General features: G+C 46.3%; 4 protein-coding genes across 4 annotated transcripts in view; 2 read left to right on the top strand and 2 right to left on the bottom strand.

Moving 5' to 3' along the window:
* LOC143955596 (uncharacterized) overlaps positions 1-25,545 on the bottom strand; it is a 464,194-nt gene that overhangs the window by 298,285 nt on the left and 140,364 nt on the right. The gene's annotated exons all lie outside the window — the stretch shown is intronic.
* The window catches only part of LOC143955715 (uncharacterized), a 263,796-nt gene that overhangs the window by 109,850 nt on the left and 128,401 nt on the right, over positions 1-25,545 (bottom strand). The window lies entirely within an intron of this gene.
* LOC143955889 (uncharacterized) lies at positions 7,067-25,473 on the top strand. The gene is made up of 4 exons (XM_077466010.1): positions 7,067-7,277; positions 7,357-7,569; positions 7,649-7,858; positions 24,711-25,473. Exons 1-4 carry the CDS (start codon positions 7,158-7,160, stop codon positions 24,912-24,914), a joined length of 747 nt encoding a protein of 248 aa, XP_077322136.1. The 5' UTR covers positions 7,067-7,157; the 3' UTR covers positions 24,915-25,473.
* On the top strand, positions 7,897-14,688 carry LOC143955630 (uncharacterized). The gene has a single exon (XM_077465730.1). It carries the CDS (start codon positions 9,336-9,338, stop codon positions 11,481-11,483), a length of 2,148 nt encoding a protein of 715 aa, XP_077321856.1. The 5' UTR covers positions 7,897-9,335; the 3' UTR covers positions 11,484-14,688.

The raw sequence follows: 25,545 nt of genomic DNA, 5'->3' as shown, positions 1-25,545 counted from the left end.
TAATGATGTGTATTAGCCATTAGCAACCAATCAGCAAACAGTAGTGATCTGCTTTAATCTCTAGCAGCCAATCAGTAAGTGGTAATGATGTGCATTAACCTTTAGCAACCAATCGGCAAGCAGAAATTATGTGTTGTAACCTCTAGCAACCAGCCAGCGAGCAGTAAGGATAGGCTGTATCCTCTGGCAAACAATTGCAATCACTGCGTGATCTGCTGCAGTAAACTGATTTTGAGTCTACCTGCTATTTTTTGTATGTCTCAGAATGGAGGGGGGGCCCCCAAGAAAATGTTTGCCCAGGGCCCAATCAAAATTAAAGACGGCCCTGGGCAGGAGTCATCCCATTTCGAAATGAAAAGGGGTACAAGGCAGGGGTGCCCATTGTCGCCCCCCCCTATTTGTGTTGTCATTGGAACCCCTCTTGGCGTCAATTCGGGAAAACCCAGACATATTAGGTGTAAAAATCGGGAAGGAGGAACATAAACTCTCCGCATTCGCGGATGATATACTGTTTTACATTAGCAACCCAAAGAAGACTATGCCAAACTTAATAAGGATGCTAGAACAGTACGGGGACTTATCCAATTTCAAAATAAACCGGCTTAAATCTGAGATATTAAACATCAATATCAATAGAGTTGAGGAGCAGGCACTCCGCCGGGAATGGAGTTTCCCGTGGCGGAAGGAACTCAAGTATCTGGGAATTAAGTTGGCTAAGTCCGAGAAGAAACAGTACCGAATTAATTACATACCGTTATTAGACGAAATCCAGGCGGAATGCAAAAGATGCGGTAATAGACCATTATCGTGGCTAGGGCGTATAAATACAGTGAAGATGATAATATTTCCTAAAATTCTGTACCGGTTTCAGATGCTACCGATAGCACTTCCCAACGTTTGTCTGGCGAAATTAAAATCGGTGCTAATGAAATTTGTATGGCAGAACAAAAAAAAACCTAGATTAGCCCTTGCCAGCTTGCGACAACCTAAAGATAGGGTTGGGTTGGCGATCCCAGACGTACAGACTTATTATAACGCGGTCGTTTTGTCTAGAGTGAGTGAGTGGACAAAGAGGGATAACACGGAAAAAAGGTGGGTAAACCTTGAGCACGCAAGTTGTAAGGCACAATTAGGAAAGCAAATATGGAACCCCCCCCCCCCACACATGAGGACAGTCTCCCTATAAGGGAACAATTTAACACGCAACACTCTTAGCCCCTGTACACACGATCGGACATTCTGCCAACCAAATCTGTTGAATTTTGTCCTTCGGATTTTGTCCGAAACTGTTGCATACACACGGTCGGACCAAGTTGTCGGAAAATCCGATCGTTCAGAACGTGAAGACGTTATTTCGTTACGACGGGACTACGTTCAGGCTAGTAGCCAATAGCTTTGGTGTAGGAATTTGATCTGAGCATGCGTGGCACTTTGTCCGATCGGAATTCTCTACACATGATCGGAGTATGTCGGACCAGTTTGTCGGGAAATATTTCCAACATGTTGGAAAATTGGGTCCGACGGATATTCCGATGGAATCAGTCCGATGCATACCACACACAGTCGGATTATCCGACGACACGGTCCGATAGGACACATTCCGACGGATTCTCCGACCGTGTGTACAAGGGCTTAGAATTTGGGATAAGGTTTATAGGCAAGCAAATGGGAAATATAATTCACCTCTCATAGCACTAAAGGAAAAATTTGTATTTTTTTATTAGGTTGTAAAGAGATAGGAGGAAATTGGGTGAAGGAGGAAGCACAATTAAAAGACGTAATTAAGCACGGAGTTTTAGAACCACTGCACGAAATTAAAGCGGAGGTCCACCCTAAAGTGGACCTTCCGCTCATCGGAATCCTCCCCCCCTCCGGCGCCACAATTGGCACCTTTCAGGGGGGAGGGGGGTGCAGTTACCTGGATAATCCAGGTAACTGCACCCACTTCCGGGATAGCTCTCTGCGGAAAGGGGCGTAGATTACGCCCCTTTCCGCAAGTGCCCTGCTGCCTGCTGGGAAACACACAGATCCCAGAGGCAGCGGGGCCCGTCCTTATTGCGCAGCGCGACTCGCGCAAGCGCAGTAGGGAACCGGGAAATGAAGCCGAAAGGCTCCATTTCCTGATTCCCATACCCAAGATGGCGGCGGCAGCACCCGAGAGACGATCTAGAGATTGGCTTCGGGTGCCGACATCGCGGGCGTGCTGGACAGGTAAGTGTCACTATTTTAAAAGTCAGCAGCTGCAGTATTTGTAGCTGCTGGCTTTTAAAAAAAAAAAAACACGGAGTCCCGGCGGACTCCCGCTTTAAGAAAAAAACAGGTTTTATGGTGATTGATGGATGGAGATATGCTCAGCTCTCCCACTTTGTGGGAAAACTACCGCAGCCGCTTCGCTTTAATTTAAGCCTGGAAAATGAATCGCATCCAAATTATGAATCCATTTTGTTTCAAGTTGAAGTCATTTGTTGTCAATTCCGCCCCCTCTCGCATGCGTAGGTACATGATCGAGGGCTGCTAAACTGACCATACGCAAGTCAAAATTGTGTTGAGTGCCCATATGTCTGTTAATGGCAGTAGCGGTGCTGCGTTTATACATAGGATCCCCAATGCGTACGTGAAAGGGTCGTTTCGTCTTGCCGACATATACCACACCTATTGTCTTAGCCCCTGTACACACGGTCAGACATTCCAACGGAAAATGTCCGATTGGACCGCGTTGTCGGATAATCCGACCATGTGTGGGCTCCATCTGACTTTTTTTTCCCGTCGGAATGTCCGACTAACAAGAGCTGGATATAAAATTTTCCCACAACGTGATCCGATCGGACTTTCTCCGATCGCTTTGTAGAGAATTCCGGATCGGACAAAGTGCCACGCGTGCTCAGATCAAATTTACGAGACCAAAGCTATTGGCTACTAGCCTGAACGTAGTCCCGTCGTAACGAACGTACGTCATCACGTTGTGAACGATCGGATTTTCCCGACAACTTTGTCCGACCGTGTGTATGCAACACCAGTTTCGGACAGGATCCGTCGGGAACCTCCCATCAGGATTGTTGTCGGAACGTCCGAGCGTGTGTACAAGACCTTACAGTTCACTCGATGTCTAATAGTGTGGATACTTCCACAATTTTCCTAGAATTAGAGATATACGGACACATATCACAGTTACTATACGGAAAGATGGCTGGTAATCAAGCGATCCCACAATGAGAGGGGCCATCGATATGTCAGGTCAGGGTGCGACCTGACATATTCACTGATAGTCGCATCAGCAGTCAGTAAGGGCCAAAATTGGTTCAGTATATCCCGCACTTGGGCATGTTGGTTAGAAAATTGAGTAGTCAAGCGCACAGGCTGTGTAGCATCCGATGATTTATCTGAAAAGATTAACGTCATTGCCGTGCCGGCGAATCACAGCGCCGGAGCAGCGAGACCCACCAAGAAGATGGACACTCAGAACTACGGGGGACAGCGGTGACTTCGCTGGCTCCTGTGTCAGGTAAGTGACACATAATGGACTACTATGCGATGCGATGCATAGTAGTCCATTATGCTTTACCTTTGCAGGGAATGAAAGAGGAAGTAAACCCATCAGGGTTTACTTCCTCTTTAACTTGCGAATTTTAAATTGTAATTGTTGTCTGCTAAAGAGTCGACAAACAAGCTGAGTTCATCTCGAGTACCGGACCAAAAGAGAAGGGATCTCACCGCTCCAGGAGCACACATGCAGGCTGTAAACCGTCTCTCTTCGGATGGGAAGCCACAGGTGCTGGCTATTACCACTAGCAACAGACGAAAAACAAGCTCTGGACTGCCGCGCTCTTCAGAAGACCACTTTCTTTTATTGGAAAATCACATCACAGCTCAACAAACTGTCAGGAACCATGAAACAGAAAGAGACAGAAGTACAATCAAATCACACTTGTTTATTAATAAAAATAGAAAGGTAAATAGAAAAAAGCGTAGTCAAGCATAGCCAGATCGGGTAGTCAGCCAGTCCAAAGTTCATAGACCAGATCGGGTAATCAGCCAGTCCAGACGTCAGGGATCCATGGAGAGCAACTGCAAGCAGGATAGAAGCCAGGAGGGATGTCAGCAAGCCAGTCTTGAAACAAACAGCAGGAGATGGTTCCTAGTGATGTGACCAACGTGAAGGCAAAGGAAAGAGTGAGCTAGAAGGCTTAAAATAGGCAGGTCAGACGAACATCATCGGGAACAGTTGGTAACAGTGGAAAGAGAAGAGAACTGGCAATTAGCCGATAGCTGAGCGGCCAGCCCCGAGGAGGAAGGGCTAAGCCAGCCCTCACACAAACACAGCGAACAAGGAAAAATGTTTCCTTGTTCGCTGTGTTTGTTGAGCTGTGATGTGATTTTCCAATAAAAGAAAGTGGTCTTCTGAAGAGTGCGGCAGTCCAGAGCTTGTTTTTCGTCTGTTACCGGACCAAAAAAAAAAGTACATCATCGATGTATCTATGCCAAGAAATGACCTTAGACAATAGATTGTCTAAGGTCATTTCTTGGCATAGATACATCGACGGTCCCTCTCATTGAGGGATCGCTTGATTACCAGTCATCGTTCCGTTGAAAACCCACAGTCCAAGAAAAACGTTGGTACCTTTCCGTGTGGTAACTGTAATATGTGTCCGTATATCTCTAATTCTAGGAAAATTGTGCTTCCTAATTGAAGTATCCACACTATTAGACATCGAGTGAACTGTAAGACAATAGGTGTGGTATATTTGGCATTTTGCCGATGTGGTTCTTTCTATGTCGGCAAGACGAAACGACACTTTCACCGTACGCATTGGGGATCATATTAAACCCCAACTGGGCCACCGTTCATTGCGCCGCTGTTTTCTGCATGGACACCCAAGGGCTGTAGCTGTATTATACATCATCAGCCCGTTTATAGCTCTTTGCTGCAGCCCAATCCCCTATTATTACATCTACGTGCATGCCCACATCTAACGGCAGTGCGCATGCGCTGGTTGACGCGATTTGCCGTAATGGCTGCTATACCGTGGGGCACGTTTTGGCTCCTCGGCTACTGTCGTGTGATGCTGGCATGCTCTGCAGTGGTGGGGATTGTGTGCGCTCGGCGGTGTGGCTCGCGTGCACCTGAGCCTTCTCTTTGTGCGCGTGGCTGGGCGACATGCAGTACTTAGATGCTGACGCTCTGCACTACGGGAATTGTAGGCGCGCTGTCTAAATTGCTTCGGCGCATGCGCAAGAGCTTTGAGTGTGAAACAAAATTATATTGTTAAATATTTTTAATGCATATATAGTGTCCCTGTTAGTTTTTGGCGCCACGATAATCCCTTTCCTTCTCTTCCCCTTTACACAATAAATCCAGTAACAGGGATGATGTTCCGTATTCTCTGAGGTTCTTCCAGCCACACCCCCCCGTTCTCCATTTTTTTTTCAAAGCCCATCTCCGGGGGAAAGGAAAAATGAGTATTTAACCCTTACTGGGCATTTTCCCCTCCTTCCTGCCCAGGCCAATTCTCAGCTTTCAGCGCTGGCGCACTTTGAATGACAACTGCGCGGTCATGTAACACGGTACCCACGTGACATTTTTATCACATAAATAGAGCTTTCTTTTTGGTGGTATTTAATCACCACTGAGGGTTTTGTTTTTTGGTAAACAAATGAAAAAAGACTGAAAATGTAAAAAAAAAAATTCATAGTTTGTTATAAAATTTTGCAAACAGGTAATTTTTCTCTCCTTCACTGATGGGCACTGATAAGTGACACTGATGAGGCTGCATTGATAGGTGGCACTGATGAGGCGGCACTGATGGGCAGCAACTCCCCATGCAGCAACTGCTCTCCCCCTACTATCTCCCCATGCAGATACACTAGTGGGCACTGATAAGGCTGCACTGATAAGTACTGGAAGGTGGCACAGATGGGCACTAATAAGTGACACTGATGAGCAGGCACTGATGGGCAGCAACTTTTCTCCCCCTACTATCACCCCGAGCAGCAGCTCTGCCTCTCACATGAGGTCTCTCTGCCTTTGTAGTATATTGATGGAGGTCAATTTTTTCTTATAGATAACCCCGATCTACCTGTTCTAATTCCCACTGGGGGGCAGCCGGCATATTAACCCCTTATATCCCCATCCCAACATTGTACAACCAATACAGTCCTAATAATACTCTACTGTCCGTCTACAGAGAAACACAGCATAGATCACATGACCACACCAATGAGGATGGAGGAGGACCGGAGTCACATGACTGAGAAGATACTAAACCTCACCCTGGAGATCATCTACCTGCTGACCGGAGAGGTGAGGAGGATTCTGGGAGGTCACATGACATCACTCTTATCTCTATTAATAAAACACAGACCTGACCGGAGAGGTGAGGAGGATTCTGGGAGGTCACATGACATCACTCTTATCTCTATTAATAAAACACAGACCTGACCGGAGAGGTGAGGAGGATTCTGGGAGGTCACATGACATCACTCTTATCTCCATTAATAAAAACACAGACCTGACCGGAGAGGTGAGGAGGATTCTGGGATTCTAACACAATGTTCCTTTTGGTTTCTCAATACAGAGATTTCCTCCTGTAAGGTCTAGTGATCCTATGACCATCACAGTGCCTCCATGTGACTCCCTCAAACCTGAAAAACAAAACCTGCAGAAGATCCTAGAAGTCATTAACAAGATGATGGAGCTGCTGACTGGAGAGGTGAGGAGAATTCTGGGAATTCTGGGACATTATCCGGTACCAGACAAGAGACTTGTCCAGGTGATGACTGTACTATGCATGTCTATTTCTGTATGTAGGAGTATTTAGAAGGACACAAGGATCTCTACAAGGACGTCATGATGGACAATCAGCCGCCCCTCACATCACCGGGTAAGAGGAGACTTTATTGTAAAGGAGAGAGCAGTACGGAGGCTCCACCTAGATCCCCCATCATCTGATAAACACATAGAAACAATGTATTCAGTCAGTGTGTGTGTTTCCTACAGATGGATCCAGTAATGGGAACCCACCAGAGAGATGTCCCCGTCCTCTGTATTCCCGGGATTCCACACAGGAAGGTCACACCATCCCCCACCATCATCAGGTAGATGAGGAACAATCACTGATAGTATCATTAGGATCTGTACATTATCTGCATTGTTACCATTGATGTCATTTTTATTATATATTCAGAGTGGAAACCTGAGAGATCCTAAAGTTGAGGTTAAAGAAGAGATAAAAGAGGAGGATGATGAGGATGGGGTGATGGAGGAGTCAGAGCATCATCAGGTAGATGATTGACAATTATTGGTAGCTCTGATTTATACACAGCATGATTGTTACAGTGAATGTTTTATTATATATTCAGAGTGGAAACCTCGGGGGTGATAATATTGATGTTAAAGAAGAGATAAAAGAGGAGGATGATGAGGATGGGGTGATGGAGGAAGAACACAAAGATCTGTACCAGGACACCATGGGGGAGTCATCCAGATACAGGAACCCACCAGAGAGATGTCCCCGTCCTCTGTATTCCCGGGATTCCACACAGGAAGATCACACCATCCCCCACCATCATCAGGTAGATGAGGAACAATTATTGGAAGTTCTGATTTATACACAGCATGTTTCTTACAATGAATGTTTTATTATATATTCAGAGTGGACACCTCGGGGATGATAATATTGTTGTTGTTAAAGAAGAGTATAAAGAGGAGGATGAGGAGTATGGAGTGATGGAGGAGTTTTCAGAAGGACACAAGGATATGATGGAGCCACCAAATACCAGGAACCCACCAGAGAGATGTCCCCGTCCTCTATATTCCCGGGATTCCACACAGGAAGATCACACCATCCCCCACTGTTACAAGGTTGGTGGGGTGGAACGACTAGACTGGTGAAGATGATGTTTGGATTTCCCAATTTCCCTGTGGGATCAAAAAAGTATTCTGTGTTTCTTATGTCAGAAGTTAAAGCTTCTATTTTACAGATGATATTTTCTCTCTCATTTTCTTGGTTTAGAGTGGAGATCCAATGGATATAGAATTTGAGGTGAAATCAGAAGAAGAAGAAGAGAGGTATGTGAGGGATGATCAGCAGTCTATGGAGGAGGATGGAATAACGGGGACATTTATAGAGGAGGACACTCCTACAGAGATCAGCACAGGTGGGTCATTAACACTAAATCCATTCCTCCACCCATACTGCTCACTGATTGGTCCAGAGTAGGGCGGGGGCTGGGTGATATCAGCCTGTAATCCCCTGGTCACTTTCCTGAGCTGTGTTCCCCGTCCTGTATTCCTGGATTTCTCTCCGATAATCTTCCTTCTCTGTGCTGCCGACACAATTTATGTATCTAGACTGGATTTATGGAGATTCTGGGGATCAGCTGGCAGCAAAATGTTGATTTTCACCATAGGTGTTACTAGATCTAGGCACCTGGGGTATGTACCTTGGGTCTTCTGCCCCATGCCCGGGTCTAGCAAGATCTCTGACAGAACAATCCCCCCGGGGTTACTTGCTCTGTTATTTGCTGGCTGTGCCGGGTGGAGGGATATGTCTGTATAGTCTCAGACCCAAGTCACTGAGTGCAGTCTCAGGAGATGGGAGGCAGCGGTGTGGGACCTCTGCAACTTGTCTCAGTTAAGTACATAGTTAAGCCATTACTGATTCCTAAACACCAATATTAGGAGTCCTGACCCCTGCACTATATTCTCTATGTTGTACATTACATACTCCTGACCCCTGCACTATATTCTCTATGTTGTACATTACATACTCCTGACTTCTGCTCTCTCCCCTCCCCCCACTGCTATACATACACATAATATGTATTCTCTTTTGTTACACCCATTTCCTACCAGATGGACATTTTATATCGGATGATGTGATTGGAGGACAGACTTTTACATGGTGATAATAATGTGTTAACATCCTCCAACTTTGGAGCCTTAAACAGAAAGTGATAATGGGGGAGGAGTCAATAACCCAATGATGGGGGTCTTCAGGATCAGTCCAGTCTTCATCTTGGTTGTTCTCCCCCCATCCTCACTCTCTGACCTCTGGTGGGGCTCAGCCCCGCTGTTATTCATGACTAAATCATGGAGTAAATAAGGAAGTGCAGGACTTCTTGTGTTGGGAAGATGGCAATGAGTGATAGAGGGGGAGGGGACACTCGTCCTATAATCCCCTCATCACTGTCACTCCTATGAAAGACAGTTCTCGTTGTTTCCTCCCTCTCTGACTAAGGTCCATGAATAAAGAAATGATCTGGTAGGAGATCAGAGGACCCATTTACTAGTTACCTTGAGGGGGGAATTGTAAGATCCTCAGAGACAAAGCTGCCTGATGTGGGCGGAGTCCTGGTTTAGGGGAACCAATCAGCTCATGTCTAGTACTAATCTTTGTATTTCTATTTTAGTAGATGGACGGGAGATGAGGAAAACCTCAGAGGATTGTCTCACTTTGTCTCCAGACTGTAAAGTAGAAGATGAGGACATCACACAGTATAGTCCAGGAGAAAACCCGACTACCTCAAATGTCCATCCGGCACCACACAGTGTAGATGGACCATCGTATTCCTCTTATCCCGAGGAACCTCAGACTGTGCGGGACGGTGCCGGACCATCGTATTCCTCTTATCCTGAGGAACCTCAGACTGTGCGGGACGGTGCCGGACCATCGTATTCCTCTAATCCTGAGGAACCTCAGACCGTAGGGGATGGTGCTGTCCTTCCAATAGATAAGCCATTTTCCTGTGATGACTGCGGGAAGTTTTTCAGGTTAAAAGGCAATCTTAAGAAGCATAGAAGAACTCACACAGGTGAGAAGCCTTATTCCTGTCCTGAGTGCGGGAAATGTTTTTCACAGAGGGGCCATCTTTTAGCACATCGGAGATTGCATACGGGGGAGAAGCCGTATTCCTGTGCTGAGTGCGGAAAACGTTTTATAAGCACTTCAAATTATATCGTACATCAGAAAACTCACACAGGGGAGAAGCCATATATCTGTTCTGATTGTGGAAAATGTTTTGCACAGAAAGTAGCTCTTTTAGCACATCAAAGATCTCACACTGGAGAGAAGCCGTATTCCTGTACTAGATGCGGAAGAAGTTTTGCACGGTATTCAAGTCTTAAAGCACATCTAAGATCTGCCGCTGGAGGAAAGCCGTATTCCTGTCCTGAGTGCGGGGAACGCTTTTCACTGAAGTCCGATCTTTCGGAACATCAAAGATCTCACATTGTAAAAGATCTGTATCCTGAGGAACCTCAGACTGTGCGGGACGGTGCCGGACCATCGTATTCCTCTTATCCCGAGGAACCTCAGACTGTGCGGGACGGTGCCGGACCATCGTATTCCTCTTATCCCGAGGAACCTCAGACTGTGCGGGACGGTGCCGGACCATCGTATTCCTCTTATCCCGAGGAACCTCAGACTGTGCGGGACGGTGCCGGACCATCGTATTCCTCTTATCCTGAGGAACCTCAGACTGTGCGGGACGGTGCCGGACCATCGTATTCCTCTTGTCCTGAGGAACCTCAGACTGTGCGGGACGGTGCCGGACCATCGTATTCCTCTTATCCCGAGGAACCTCAGACTGTGCGGGACGGTGCCGGACCATCGTATTCCTCTTATCCTGAGGAACCTCAGACTGTGCGGGACGGTGCCGGACCATCGTATTCCTCTTCTCCTGAGGAACCTCAGACTGTGAGGGACGGTGCCGGACCATTGTATTCCTCTCATCCTGAGGAACCTCAGACTGTGCGGGACGGTGCCGGACCATCGTATTCCGCTTATCCCGAGGAACCTCAGACTGTGCAGGACGGTGCCGGACCATCGTATTCCTCTTATCCTGAGGAACCTCAGACTGTGCGGGATGGTGCCGGACCATCGTATTCCTCTTATCCTGAGGAACCTCAGACTGTACAGGATGGTGCCGGACCATCATATTCCTCTTATCCTGAGGAACCTCAGAATGTGAGGGATGGTGCCGGACCATCGTATTCCTCTTATCCCGAGGAACCTCAGACTGTGCGGGACGGTGCCGGACCATCGTATTCCTCTTATCCTGAGGCATCTCAGACTGTGCGGGACGGTGCCGGACCATCGTATTCCTCTTATCCTGAGGAACCTCAGACTGTGGGGGACGGTGCCGGACCATCGTATTCCTCTTATCCTGAGGAACCTCAGACTGTGCGGGGCGGTGCCGTCCTTCCAACAGATAAGCCGTTTTCATGTGATGAGTGCGGGAAGTGGTTCAAGTTAAAAGGTAGTCTTAGGAATCATAAAAGAACTCACACAGTGGAGAAGTCATATTCCTGTCCTGAGTGCGGGAAATGTTTTATAGGTAAGTCCCATCTTTCCACACATCAGAGATCTCACACAGGGGAGAAGCCGTATTCCTGTCCTAAATGCGGGAAAGGCTTTTCACAGAAGTCCAATCTTTCCAGACATCAGAGGATTCACACAGGGGGAGAATCAACTTTCCTGTCCTGAGAGAGGGAAATGTTTTTCACTGAAGTCCTGTCTTCCTATACATCAGGGGGTCCCACACAACCCTGGAGGTGTATTAGTGAGTGCGGGAAATGTCTTGTATATGAATGTTGCTGGACATGTGGGGAAGAAGCACCCCCTGATATACACCTCAGATATACTCCATGGCTGATCTTCATCATGGAAGAAACAGTTGATAAGGAGATCAGAGATCACCAAAGACATGGATGAAGTTTTGTACCGTGTCGGCCATTGATAGCAGGAGAAAAATAAAAATGGAGACCTTACCTCTCATTGGCTGAGTACATTATTTTGTGGTGTAAACTCTTGCAAGAGGTCTGTTTTCTCAAGTCGTCTTCTAGGACGAAACCCCACCACTTAAAAGGCGGTCCTCTAGGCCTTTTAAAATAAAAATGGAGTCATTACCTCTCATTGGCTGAGTACATTTCATGGTGGAAGATTTTACAAACCCTTACAGGTCTGTTTCTAAAAAATGTGTCCCTCAAATGTGACGAGCATACGCCCCAACCGTGGCAAATGGTGACCTCCTATAATTGTCAGTTCCTTCTAGTGGCCTGTAATAGAAGAGTCTCGGGTAGTTTTGTCCGTAGCTGAGATGTGATCTGTAGAAGTATATAATTGTAGATATAGTGTAATTCTGTGTTATTAATGATACATTATTCCTATTTTTTAGTCATAGACTATATTACCAAAAGTATTGGGACGCCTGCCTTTACTCGCGCATGAACTTTAATGACATCCCAGTCATAGTCCGTAGGGTTCAATATTGAGTTTGGTAATGTATGTTCCTCAATTAGCATGTGAAAAGGACAGAGATGACACCTAGATGCCAATAAAAGTCTCCTATCCGTGTAGACAGATCTCTCACTTTCTTGAAGCCTCAAAGAAAGTTCTAGTGGTTTTGGCTACAAGAGCCAGCAGGGGGCAGTCAGGAGGCTCCCGAACTCTCTGCCAGCTTTAATAGCAACACATCTGAGGAATACATTTTATCTCTTATAAAAGCTAAAATATTAGTTGCCGAGACCTGGAAATAATTCCTTCTGATGGGACAGACGTTGGGCGAGGTGTACATGGAAATCCGTATTTGTCGCTCCCGTAAAAAAAAACCACACAAAATACTTATATGGCGCTAGACTGCGACGGGCAGTGATTGGTCTTGTCACGATCGGACCGATGTGCTGGTGTCGGAAATCCTATCCCCCGACCCAGTGATCGGAACGCCAGAGGCGGCTCTAGGCTTTTTGAGGCCTTAGGCAAAACCTATACATGAGGCCCCACCCCTGCCCATAATGGGAAAAATAATTCAAGCGATAAAAAAATGAACTGTACAAATTACATATATTAAGAGCTTTAAAGTGCTGGTGTCAGTGCTCTTGGTGCTGGTGTCAGTGCTCTCTATCTCAGTGCTGGTGTCTGTCCTCTATCTCACAGGCAATGTTAAACCGTTGCCGGTCTGAGCTTAATGCCGCAGCGGCATTGTTGTCAGCAGAGGCGGCTCTTCAATTAGGCTGTCAGGAGGCCCCTGTGAGTGCGAGGCCTTAGGCGACCGCCTTATTTGCCTAATTAGAGAGCCGCCTCTGTCGGAACCGTTCCCATTCAACATCAGAACATCCTGTGGGCTGAGACGTGGGTCATCCCCCGGGGGGTTGATTGGCCAGAGGCTAAAGTCCAGCCCACATCCATATTCCAATAAATGGAGTAGCGTGGGATATTAGACATGTGCAGAAGGAAAAAATTAGTTTTTTCGTTATTTACATGAATTTGTTTAGTTTAAGCCGTTTTTCTAAATTTTTTTCATTGATTTTTACTCAAATCGATTCAAATTCGGATCGATTTCGAATAGTTTTCTAATTCGAAAAGGCTTTCCAATTCAAAATAGTTTTCTACTTCGAAATTCGTTTTTAGAATTTGATTTTCTAATTTCAGTTTTCCAATTTACAAAGAGAATAAAAAAGAATAGGGAGAAAAAGAGAATAGAAAAGAATAGAACAGAAAATATAATAAAGTAAAACAGAACAAAATAGGATAGAAAAAAAAAAGAACAGAATAGAAAGGAATAGAATAGAATAAAAAAAGAATAGAATTAAATTATAACGATCTTCTGAAATTCAAAATGGAAAAGAATAGAATTGAAAAAAAAAAAAAAAATAGGAGGGTGGCGACAACAAACAAATCCCTCCAGGTCCCCACTCACCCCACAAACTGAGCCCTACAGCCCCTAATTACCCAGCTCTAGAGATGTGCACTGCCGAAAATTTTGTTTGTTTTTGATTTTTTTTCGTTCAATTGTTTTCTTCCTTTTTCGATTCATTCATTATGATCGCAATTCGTAAAATTAGAAAATTTGTAAATCAGAAAATTTTGAAAATCTGAAAATAAGAAAGAAAATTTGAAAGAACGAAAATTAGAAATAATAACTAACTTATAATAACTATTAAATTATAGGTATTGGAATTTCCTTTCAAATTTGGCTGTTAGTGAACGAATACGAATTTTTCCGAAGTTACAAATTATCCGAAATTATGAATGCCGCATCTAAACAAATGGAACTATACAAATTATTATTATTATTAATAATAATAATAATAATAATAAAAAAAAATGTATTATTGTTATTTAATATTATCCATCCGTTATGTTCCATTCGTTTGGTCAGCCAGCTGGATTGGAGTGGAGTCTCCCTCTAGTGGTGGCCAGAGGTAGTGCGGGCTGTGAAAATGTATCACAGCCAGTCTTACTTGCTCAGTATAAATTCCCCTTATGCCCTCGTAGTCCCCCCCCCCCCCCCCCCGTCCCGTCACAGAACCACATCCTGGTTAGCAAGTCACCATGTCTTTGTGGTTACCGTGATATGGCCATAATGTGCTTTTTTCCCCCCCTTTTTTTTTTTCTTTTGAGGAATTATGGGACAAATACTGCATTATGGCCAATAGATGGAGTTGAGGGTTACAGGAAATCACTGTGTTAATGAAACACGACTGACGACGTCCCTATTGGGACGAAACGCCACGTAGGGTGGAGCTCTGGTGTCACGACACTGTAACGTGCCGACTGCGGCCATCTTTGTGGTTGGAAACAGCTGCTATCCATGACGTATTGCAACTTTTGATATGCTTGTTTGTATTTCTCAAAATGTGAGTGCCCTGGCTTTTTGTAAGAAATAAATGTACCTTGGTTTTAAATACTACGCCATGAGGAGTTGCTTTCTTGTATCCTATGCATGTACCTATGAATTACCATTGAGTGGGACTACAAAATACAGCCTTTCTATGATCCAAATAAAGTGGTTCGGTGGCGCTGTGGATATATATCATGCTTGTTTGTCCACCTGTAATTCAGTGGTCCACTTCCTTTGGTAAGAGGCCTGGTGTGTTGATGTTCGGTGGAGGATAATCTCACGTTCACCTTATTGTATCTCTGTCTGCACCGTGGGTGGTGCCAGTATTTCCCCTGAACAAAGAACTCTGTTTTAACACTATGGACTATTATTTTATCATTTGATGCTTCTAGCGCTGCATATACTTAACTCTTAATGAAACGTGACCGTAATATGTACCAGCAGGATAAATCCGTCTCACGTTATTCCAGCACAATCCATCTACTGATAGAATAGAGCCTTGAGGACAAGCTGCACATGCTCAGTTTGGTGTGTATTACTAGAGAGCTTTTTTACTTTGTTTTTCTTGGGAGAGTACATGTGATCAGCACAGGGCCAATCAGCACTGTCCAGACAGAGGGTCGGGGGACCTGCAGACTCATAGGAGAATAAAAACTCCTCCTACAACTTTTAACCAGACACTGATATATATACTGCTGATGGGAAAAGGTATTTAGCAGTTTATAATTACTAAACGATTGCATTTCCGTGTTCTGTGTACTGTGGGAGACCAGATATAGTGACTGCAGAGTCCTGGGGAGATAAGATATAGTGAATGCAGGCTCCTGAGGAGAGCAAATATAGTGACTGCAGGGTCCTGGGGAGACCAGATTTAGTGACTGCAGGGTCCTGGGGAGACCAGATTTAGTGAATGCAGTGTCCTGGGGAGATAAGATATAGTGAATGCAGAGTCCTGAGGAGAGCAAATATAGTGACTACAGGGTCCTGGGGAGACCAGATTTAGTGAATGCAGGGTCCTGGGGAGATCAGATATAGAGACTGCAGGCTGCTTGGGAGATCAGATATCGCGAATGGAGAGTCCTGGAGAGAGCAGATATAGTGACTACAGGGTCCCGGGGAGAGCAGATATAGTGACTGCAGGGTCCCGGGGAGAGCAGATATAGTGACTACAGGGTCCCGGGGAGAGCAGATATAGTGACTACAGGGTCCTGAGGCGAGGAGATATAGTGACTACAGGGTCCTGGGGAGATCAGATATAGTGACTGCAGAGTCCTGGGGAGACCAGATATAGTGAATGCAGGCTACTGGGAAGATCAGATATAGTGACTGCAGGCTGCTGGGGAGATCAGATATCGCGAATGGAGAGTCCTGGAGAGAGCAGATATAGTGACTACAGGGTCCCGGGAGAGCAGATATAGTGACTGCAGGGTCCCGGGGAGAGCAGATATAGTGACTACAGGGTCCCGGGGAGAGCAGATATAGTGACTACAGGGTCCTGGGGAGACCAGATTTAGTGAATGCAGGGTCCTGTGGAGATCAGATATCATGAATGGAGTGTCCTGGAGAGAGCAGATATAGTGAATGCCGGCTCCTGGGGAGAGCAGATATAGTGACTGCAGGCTGCTGGGGAGAGCAGATATAGTGAATGCAGGCTCCTGGGGAGAGCAGATATAGTGAATGGGGAGACCAGGTATCATGAATGGAGAGTCCCGGGGAGAGCAAATATAGTGAATGCAGGCTGCTGGGGAGAGCAGATATAGTGAATGCAGGCTCCTGGGGAGAGCAGATATAGTGAATGGGGAGACCAGGTATCATGAATGGAAAGTCCCGGGGAGAGCAAATATAGTGAATGCAGGCTGCTGGGGAGAGCAGATATAGTGAATGCAGAGTCCCAGGGAGAGCAGATATAGTGAATACAGGCTCTTGGGGAGACCAGAAGATATTTATATAAAAATGAAAAGTTTGTAGCAGCTAAATAAAAGAATAGAATAAAATAGAAAAGAATAGGAAAAAAATAAAAAGACTATAGCCCTCTTCCAAAATTAGAATTTCAAAAAGAATAGAATACAATAGAATAGAAAATAAAGGAATAGAAAGTTATAAAATCGCATAAAATAAAACAGAATATAGCCGTCTTCTGAAATTCAAATTTCGAAAAGAATAGAGTAGAATAGAATAGAACACAAAAGAATAGAATAAAATTGAATAGAAAATAAAGGAATAGAATAGAAATAAAAAATTGAATATGACCGTCTTCTGAAATCTGAATAGCATAGAAGCAGCTATTCTTCACAACGAATTTGAATCAATTTGATATTTTCAATTTGAATATTTCAGATCCATTGGAAAATTTAGAAGCTGGTTGATAACGAAACAAAACAAATTTTGTTACGACTGCAATGAAAACGAAATTGGCAACATAACTAATTGGTCCAAACTAAATACATTTTCTCGTTCTGCATATGTCTACACACTAGGTCCCTAGGGCGCCCTGTCCTGCAAGGTCAGTCCCAATATGTGGGGAACCAGTCACCCGAAGCACCGAGCTCCTTCATTATCAGGGCCTCCTTCCCCCCCCCCCCCCCCCCGAAGTGTCACCCATTTCCCGACTGGCTGGCTGCTTTGTGCACTGGTCCAAATCATTTGTGGAGGGGGAATTATCGTGGTGGGGGGGGGGGGGGGAGGGGCTGGTGTTTTTCAGGGGTTGAGCTTGGCCCCTTAGTTCCAGTGAAGGAAACGCTTAAGGCGTCAGGATACCAAGACATTTTGGGCAATTTCATACTCCCAACTTTTTGAGAACAGTTTGGGGGACGGCCCCTTCCTGCTCCAACATGACTGCCCACCAGTGCACAAAGCAAGGTCTATAAAGATACGGATGAGTGAGTTTGGGGTGGAGGAACTTGACTGGCCTACAGTCCTGACCTCAATCCAATAGAACACCTTTGGGAGGAATTAGAGCGGAGACTGAGAGCCAGGCCTTCTTGTCCAACATCAGTGCCTAACCTCACAACTGTGCTTCTGGAAGAATGGCCATGGACACACTCCTAAACCTTGTGGACAGACTTACCTGAAGTCTGGGATGCCATTAATGTTCATGTAAAGGCAGGCGCCCCAATACTTTTGATAATATAGTGTATATGGGAAGGGAGCATGAGGAGCAGGGTTAAACCACAACATAGATAATGATAACCATGCACATGCTGCACAGATACCCCTAGAAATTTAAGAGAAGGACCCTCTTATGTCAGTGGGAGAAGGACTTTATTACATCGTCAGCAGTGGGAAGACAGAGACAGAAATTGTCCATTGCTCAAGGAACCCCTAGAGACATTTTGGAGGAACCCTGGCTGAGAAAGGCTGGACTAGGCAGTAATATATTTCTCTCCCCCTTGGTGGGAGTGGAGATGACCCCCATCTATAAGGATATACAGTACATACACACACAGCACAAGGCCGTGTTCACACTACGAGACGTTTCTCGGGGGCTGCAGTTCCTCTGAGCTCCACAAGGTGGTGATCTTCTCACTTATACCATAGAGACAGGAAGTCTCTATGGAAGACAGGAAGTGATGTCAGGTACAGACAGGAAGTTCCGGGTGAGAAGTGAGTTGGGAGGAGACGTTGCTGGGAGAGGCAGCAGAGGAGGTAATAAGATCTTATTTTCTATTTACACCCAGTAACCCCCCCCCCCCCCCCGTCATGTTCCGTCCTCTTCCTCCATAGTCACTGTGACGTCTTTTATCTCCAGCAGATGATGATACACACATATATAGTGTGGAGACCTATATTAACTCCTTCAGGGGCACAACATTTCCCTTAATTAAGGGGCGGGGACGTTTCCTTCATATTGGGGATGTGTCACCTTCTCTCCTTAGCAGTCTCTTGTAACGAAGGATGAGATTCGGGTTGTAGTGAAATTGGCAGTTCGACACCCTTTATTTTGAAAATACGAACCCCTCCCCTGCACCTAACTACCTCCGCCATGTACCCCGGGGCTCTTCTGCCCCTCCTGCAGGCCCGGGACTGGTATGACGGATGGAGCGGAGGGTGATAAGTTCTCGGATCTCCTCTCCGGTGAATGAACCCAGAAGAGCCGAGCGTTTCATCACTTCCAGGCTCAGAGCCGTCATTCCCTGGTCACTGTGGTCCGGGAAGAAGCTGATCCCGATCTGTACTTCATCAGCTCCACTGAGGTCCATAGGTAATGTTAGGGGGTCTAATAAACCCCTGATGTCTCCTTAAAGGGGACCTGTTAGTATAGTAGAAATATCACATAGGGAGGTGTTGGCCACACATAGTAACCCCCCCCCCCCCCCCCCCCCCGGAGTGAGAGTAATAATTCTGGGGCCGCTATTCCCGGTTTTCTTGAAGCTGATGACCTGTAGGAGCTTCTACAGCGTTGTCTTTGCACCACGTTGGGGAGTGAAGTTAGTTATTGTTTCATGGGCACGTCAAATGTTAAAAGTTTACATAATTGTGTGTGGGGGGGAGGGCTACGCCTTCTTTTCATACATCAAGGGACACAGAGCCATAGTAGTTACTATGTGGGATTATAATGGCCACTGATAGGTGATGGACACTGGCACACCCCTAAGGCAAGAAGTGCACTCCCTATATAACCCCTCCCATCACTGGGAGTCCTCGGTCTTTTTTGCCAGTGTCTAAGGTGTTGGTCACGAGTAAAGATGTGCTGTGCTGAGCTCCACTGGAAGCAATCCTTGTTGGGGCTAGCCATGCTGACCGGATCCGTTCAGAGTGTCCTTTCATAGGCCTAAGGAATGGTACCCCGGGCCTCGTGTCCGAAGAAACGAGGTTTCTCTTTTTAGAGAGCTGGACCCTGGGATCCAGTACTTTTTGGTAGTGAGGCCATAAAGTTTTAACTAGCCGGGGGCTGTCGCAGGTCCAGGATTGTGGGTAACACAATCTAGGTTCCCCTCTTCCTGAAGATTTCGGAGCCCACCGTGAAAGGTGAAGATTGGGTTTATCTCAGATAACCCTGCGGTGGGAAGGTAAGTGGAGATTTTCTTATGAATTTCTCCTTTTAAGTTATAATGTTGTTATGCCTGTGTGTCACCCCTGGGGGGCTGTATTGAGCACTCGCCGCCTGATGCTGGAAACAGCGCTGTGCCAGAAGCCTTCATTTCCTCCTCTCCTCCGGCCACAACAAGTAGGTCCTCCGGTAAGAAAGGGTGGGACTGGTTCTCCTCCTGCGCCCCCAATGTTGCAATTTTCCCCTTCGGGGGCCTATATGCCGAAAGCATTTTTTTTTTTTAAACAAACAAACCGCGTGGCCGCTCAGCGGTGGTTTTTAACCCCCCTCCCCCCGCCGCCATATCAGCTGTTTGCAAGGCTCCTGAAGTCCGCCACTCATGCGGGAAAACACTTTCTTTTGAAAGATGGGGGGGCATAATTAGTGCAGGGGGGCGGGGCTAATGGCGTTAGATGCCGGCCGCACGTGGAGGACGTTTTTAAAGCACTGTGGTTTGGTGCTGCTGGCTGTGGAGGGACACATGAGCAGAGGTGGTTTACTTTAGATTTGGTGACACGGGCATTTCCCTTTGACACATTATTACTTTACCAGGCTGGGTATTAATAGCAGCTTATAGCGCTGGACTATAACCTAGCAGTGTACATTCTTTTTGGTAGTGCCTCTGCTTTTTTGCTTCAGGCTATGAGTGGAAGAGGGACCAGGAACTCCTCTAAGGGTCCTAAAGGGTCAATGGTTTCACAATAAGCTAAATCCATTTCCAAAAGAATGTCATCCTCCTCTGAGAGTGGTGCGGCCGGTCAGATTGAGCCGCCAGGGGAGACTGTTGTTGCAGCTGCGCTATACACTTCAGCCCCTGTATATATCACACAGGAGGTTTTTTTTTCTCTTCTACCATTTGTAATTTGGAAAAGAAGATTGATGCTATGATATCGCTCCATAGTGGGGCCAAACGTAGCAGATCCCCATCTTATGCTCAAGACCCTCTTATTGAAGTTCAGGAGGCTGGGGATCAGGAAGATCTTCCAAAAGATTTGGAAGATACTAATATATCCTCTTCTGAGGATCCTAATATAGAAGGAGTAGCATCACAAGACAGGTTGCTTGTGCATTCTCTTACTAAATTGGTTCGTTCCACATTTTTGCTGCCTGCAGCGCAGGCTCTTGATGAACCCACCTCCTGGTTTGGGATCATTAAAACCTCCCCCATCTGGGGATGCTTTTCCTGTTCATGCATGGCTAAAAAAACGTATTTATTCTGAATGGGAACATCCGGATAAACAAAATTATCCTCCTTAGAAATGATCCACACTTTATCCTATGGAAGAGGACTTCTATAATAAATGGGAGGGGGTTCCAGCAATTGATGCTCAGTGAACAAGAGTCTCACATGTCCGATGGATAATGCGCTGATGTTAAAGGATCCAAAAGATAAAAAGTTGGAACTTCTTTCCAAAAGCAATATATCTTTAGCAAGTTCCGTAGCGCAGCCGGTTCTTGCGGCAATTGGTGGGCACTGATAGGAGGCACTGCTGGGCACTGATAGATACTGGTAGGTGGCACTGGTGGGCTTTGATGAGGCGGCACTGGTAGGTGGAACAGATGGGCACTGATAAGTGACACTGATGAGGAGGCACTGATGGGCAGCAACTGCTCTCCCCCTACTATCTCCCCGAGCAGAAACTCTGCCTCTCATATGAGGTCTCTCTTATTTTTTTTTTCTAAGATAAACCCGATCTACCTGTTCTAATTCCCACTGGGGGGCAGCCGGCATATTAACCCCTTATATCCCCATCCCAACAATGTACAACCAATACAGTCCTAATAATTCTCCACTGTCTACAGAGAAACCCGCAGAGATCACATGACCACATCGATGAGGATGGAGGAGGACCGGAGTCACATGACTGAGAAGATACTAAACCTCACCCTGGAGATCATCTACCTGCTGACCGGAGAGGTGAGGAGGATTCTGGGAGGTCACATGACATCACTCTTATCTCTATTAATAAAACACAGACCTGACCGGAGAGGTGAGGAGGATTCTGGGAGGTCACATGGCATCACTCTTATCTCTATTAATAAAACACAGACCTGACCGGAGAGGTGAGGAGGATTCTGGGAGGTCACATGACATCACTCTTATCTCTATTCATAAAACACAGACCTGACCGGAGAGGTGAGGAGGATTCTGGGAGGTCACATGACATCACTCTCATCTCTATTAAAGCGTGAGTCCGCCGTTTTTTTTTTTTTTTTAAAGCCAGCAGCTGCTGACTTTTAAAATAGTGACACTTACCCGCCCAGCGAGCCCGCAATGTCGGCACCCGAAGCCGATCTCTCGATCGTCTCTCGGGTGCTGCCGCCGCCATCTTGGGTATGGGAATCAGGAAGTGGAGCCTTTCGGCTTCATTTCCCGGTTCCCTACTGCGCATGCGCGAGTTGCGCTGCGCAATACAGATGGACCCGCTGCCTCTGGGATCCGTGTATTTCCCAGCAGGCAGCGGGGGACTTTCGGAAAGGGGCGTAGATCTACGCCCCTTTCCGCAGAGAGCTATCCCGGAAGTGGGTGCAGATACCTGTACTGTACAGGTACCTGCACCCCCCTCCCCCCTGAAAGGTGCCAATTGTGGCGCCGGAGGGGGGAAGGATTCCAATGAGCGGAAGGTCCACTTTAGAGTGGACCTCCGCTTTAATAAAACACAGACCTGACCGGAGAGGTGAGGAGGATTCTGGGAGGTCACATGACATCACTCTTATCTCTATTAATAAAACACAGACCTGACCGGAGAGGTGAAGAGGATTCTGGGAGGTCACATGACATCACTCTTATCTCTATTAATAAAACACAGACCTGACCGGAGAGGTGAGGAGGATTCTGGGAGGTCACATGACATCACTCTTATCTCTATTAATAAAAAACAGACCTGACCGGAGCGGTGAGGAGGATTCTGGGAGGTCACATGACATCACTCTTATCTCTATTAATAAAACACAGACCTGACCGGAGAGGTGAGGAGGATTCTGGGAGGTCACATGACATCACTCTTATCTCTATTAATAAAACACAGACCTGACCGGAGAGGTGAGGAGGATTCTGGGAGATCACATGACATCACTCTCATCTCTATTAATAAAACACAGACCTGACCGGAGAGGTGAGGAGGATTCTGGGAGATCACATGACATCACTCTCATCTCTATTAATAAAACACAGACCTGACCGGAGAGGTGAGGAGGATTCTGGGATTCTAACATGATCTTCCTATTGGTTCACCAATACAGAGATTTCCTCTTGTGAAGTCCGGTGATCATATGACCATCACAGTGCCTCCATGTGACTCCCTAAAACCTGAGAGACACAACATGGAGAAGATTCTAGAAGTCACCAAGAAGATGATGGAGCTGCTGACAGGAGAGGTGAGGAGGATTCTGGGAATTCTGGGACATTATCCAGTAACAGACAAGGGATGTGTCTGGATGGTGACTGTATCATTGTGTGTGTCAGGTTCCTATAAGGTGTCAGGATGTCACTGTCTATTTCTCCATGGAGGAGTGGGAGTATTTAGAAGGACACAAGGATCTCTACAAGGACGTCATGATGGACAATCAGCCGCCCCTCACATCACCGGGTAAGAGGAGACTTTATTGTAAAGGAGAGAGCAGTACGGAGGCTCCACCTAGATCCCCCATCATCTGATAGACATGTGCGATTCGTTTTGTATGAATTTCCCAAAATTCGTACGTTCGGGAGGATCCGAAATACGAATTGCCATGCGTCCGAATTCTGTACGCAATACGAATTTTTGTTTACGAATTTCGGATTAGTTGTCGTCACATCGACGACGACTCAGTCATTATGCTTATTATGAGGGGCTCCCACCATCCCTGTGCTGTGCTGATTTCTTCCGGGTGCTGTACCTCTGCTGTGCTCATTATGAGGGGTTTCCACCATTCCTGTGCTGTACTGACATACTGAGCACAGCAGATGTACAGCCCCAGGAGGAAGTCAGCACAGCACAGGGATGGTGGGAGCCCCTCATAATAAGCAGCCCCAGGAGGAAGTTAGCATAGCACAGGGATGGTGGGAGCCCCTCATAATAAGCAGCCCCAGGAGGAAGTCAATAAGCAGCCCCAGGAGGAAGTCAGCACAGCACAGGGATGGTGGGAGCCCCTCATAATATGCACAGCAGAGGTACAGCCCCAGGAGGAAGTCAGCATAGCACAGGGATGGTGGGAGCCCCTCATAATAAGCAGCCCCAGGAGGAAGTCAGCATAGCACAGGGATGGTGGGAGCCCCTCATAATAAGCAGCCCCAGGAGGAAGTCAGCATAGCACCGGGATGGTGGGAGCCCCTCATAATAAGCAGCCCCAGGAGGAAGTCAGCACAGCACAGGGATGGTGGGAGCCCCTCATAATAAGCAGCCCCAGGAGGAAATCAGCATAGCACAGGGATGGTGGGAGCCCCTCATAATAAGCAGCCCCAGGAGGAGCAGGCGCAAACTGGACCAGCGGTGCATGGCAGACAATCCGCTTCTCTCTTTCTCATCTAATGAAACTTCGTATTTCGGATAGGAAATTCTTCAACGGAATTTCGTATTTCGGATAAAAACCAAACTTCCATCAGCATCGACTGTCATATTGAGGTATATTTTTGCCTTTAAATTCATCGTAACGAACATCGTTCCTACAAATTAACAAATCTAACGGTAATTCGTATTTCGTACGAAGCTAAACGAAATTTCGGACACGATGTACAAATTAATTTTAATACGAATCGTAACGGAACAGAACAAAACGAATTTATTGACGGTGCCCATGTCTATCATCTGATAAACACATAGAAACAATGTATTCAGTCAGTGTGTGTGTTTCCTACAGATGGATCCAGTAATGGGAACCCACCAGAGAGATGTCCCCGTCCTCTGTATTCCCGGGATTCCACACAGGAAGATCACACCATCCCTCCATATTACAAGGTTGGTGGGATGGAGATTATAAAACACAGACTCATGGAGACAATGTGTGGATTTCTTATGTGATGTCACAATAATAAATCTTCTATCTTACAGATGATATTTTCTCTCTCATTTTCTTGGTTTAGAGTGGAGATCCAATGGATATAGAATTTGAGGTGAAATCAGAAGAAGAAGAGAGGTATGTGAGGGATGATCAGCAGTCTATGGAGGAGGATGGAATAACGGGGACATTTATAGAGGAGGACACTCCTACAGAGATCAGCACAGGTGGGTCATTAACACTAAATCCATTCCTCCACCCATACTGCTCACTGATTGGTCCAGAGTAGGGCGGGGGCTGGGTGATATCAGCCTGTAATCCCCTGGTCACTTTCCTGAGCTGTGTTCCCCGTCCTGTATTCCTGGATTTCTCTCCGATAATCTTCCTTTTCTGTGCTGCCGACACAATTTATGGATCCAGCCACTTCGACACTTTCACCTCCCCTCCTGCCCCGACCAATTTTCAGCTTTCAGCGCTCGCCCTCTTTGAATGACGATTACGCGGTCATACAACACTGTGTCCAAATGAAATTTTTATAACTTTTTCCCCACAAATAGAACTTTCTTTTGGTGATATTTAATCACGGCTGGGATTTTTATTTTTTGCTAAACAAACAAAATAATTATGGAAAATTTAGAAAAAAAAAATCATGTTTAATAGTTTGTTATAAAATTTTGCAAACAGGTAATTTTTCTCCTTCATTGATATGTGCTGATGAGGCAGCACTGGTGGGCACTGATAGGCATAGTTAAGGTGGCACAGATAAGGCGGTACAGATGGGCACTGATAGGTAGCACTGATAGGCGGTACTGTTGCCTATTGTTAGGTGGCACTGGCAGGGGGCACAGGTGGGCACTGATGGGCTGGCCGCAGCTGGCCGTGATGGGGACTGATGTCCCTCACATGGCCGCCAGTGATCG

This window comes from Lithobates pipiens, unplaced genomic scaffold (genome assembly GCF_037356315.1).
Source record: "Lithobates pipiens isolate NorthernLeopardFrog02 unplaced genomic scaffold, aLitPip1_a1.2 Scaffold_35, whole genome shotgun sequence".
In the NCBI taxonomy this organism is placed as follows: domain Eukaryota; kingdom Metazoa; phylum Chordata; class Amphibia; order Anura; family Ranidae; genus Lithobates; species Lithobates pipiens.
The sequence above is the reverse complement of the archived record's forward strand: the minus strand, read 5'-3'. Positions and strand labels throughout refer to the sequence as shown.

What these genes read in the sequence shown, in the direction of transcription:
- LOC143955630 (XM_077465730.1), top strand. Translation starts at nt 9,336, where the DNA reads ATGTGGGCGGAGTCCTGGTTTAGGGGAACCAATCAGCTCATGTCTAGT.
- LOC143955889 (XM_077466010.1), top strand. Translation starts at nt 7,158, where the DNA reads ATGTCATTTTTATTATATATTCAGAGTGGAAACCTGAGAGATCCTAAA. An exon ending in AGGAGTCAGAGCATCATCAG is followed by an intron (nt 7,278 to 7,356) that starts GTAGATGATTGA and finishes TTATATATTCAG; the next exon opens with AGTGGAAACCTCGGGGGTGA. An exon ending in CCATCCCCCACTGTTACAAG is followed by an intron (nt 7,859 to 24,710) that starts GTTGGTGGGGTG and finishes TTCTTGGTTTAG; the next exon opens with AGTGGAGATCCAATGGATAT.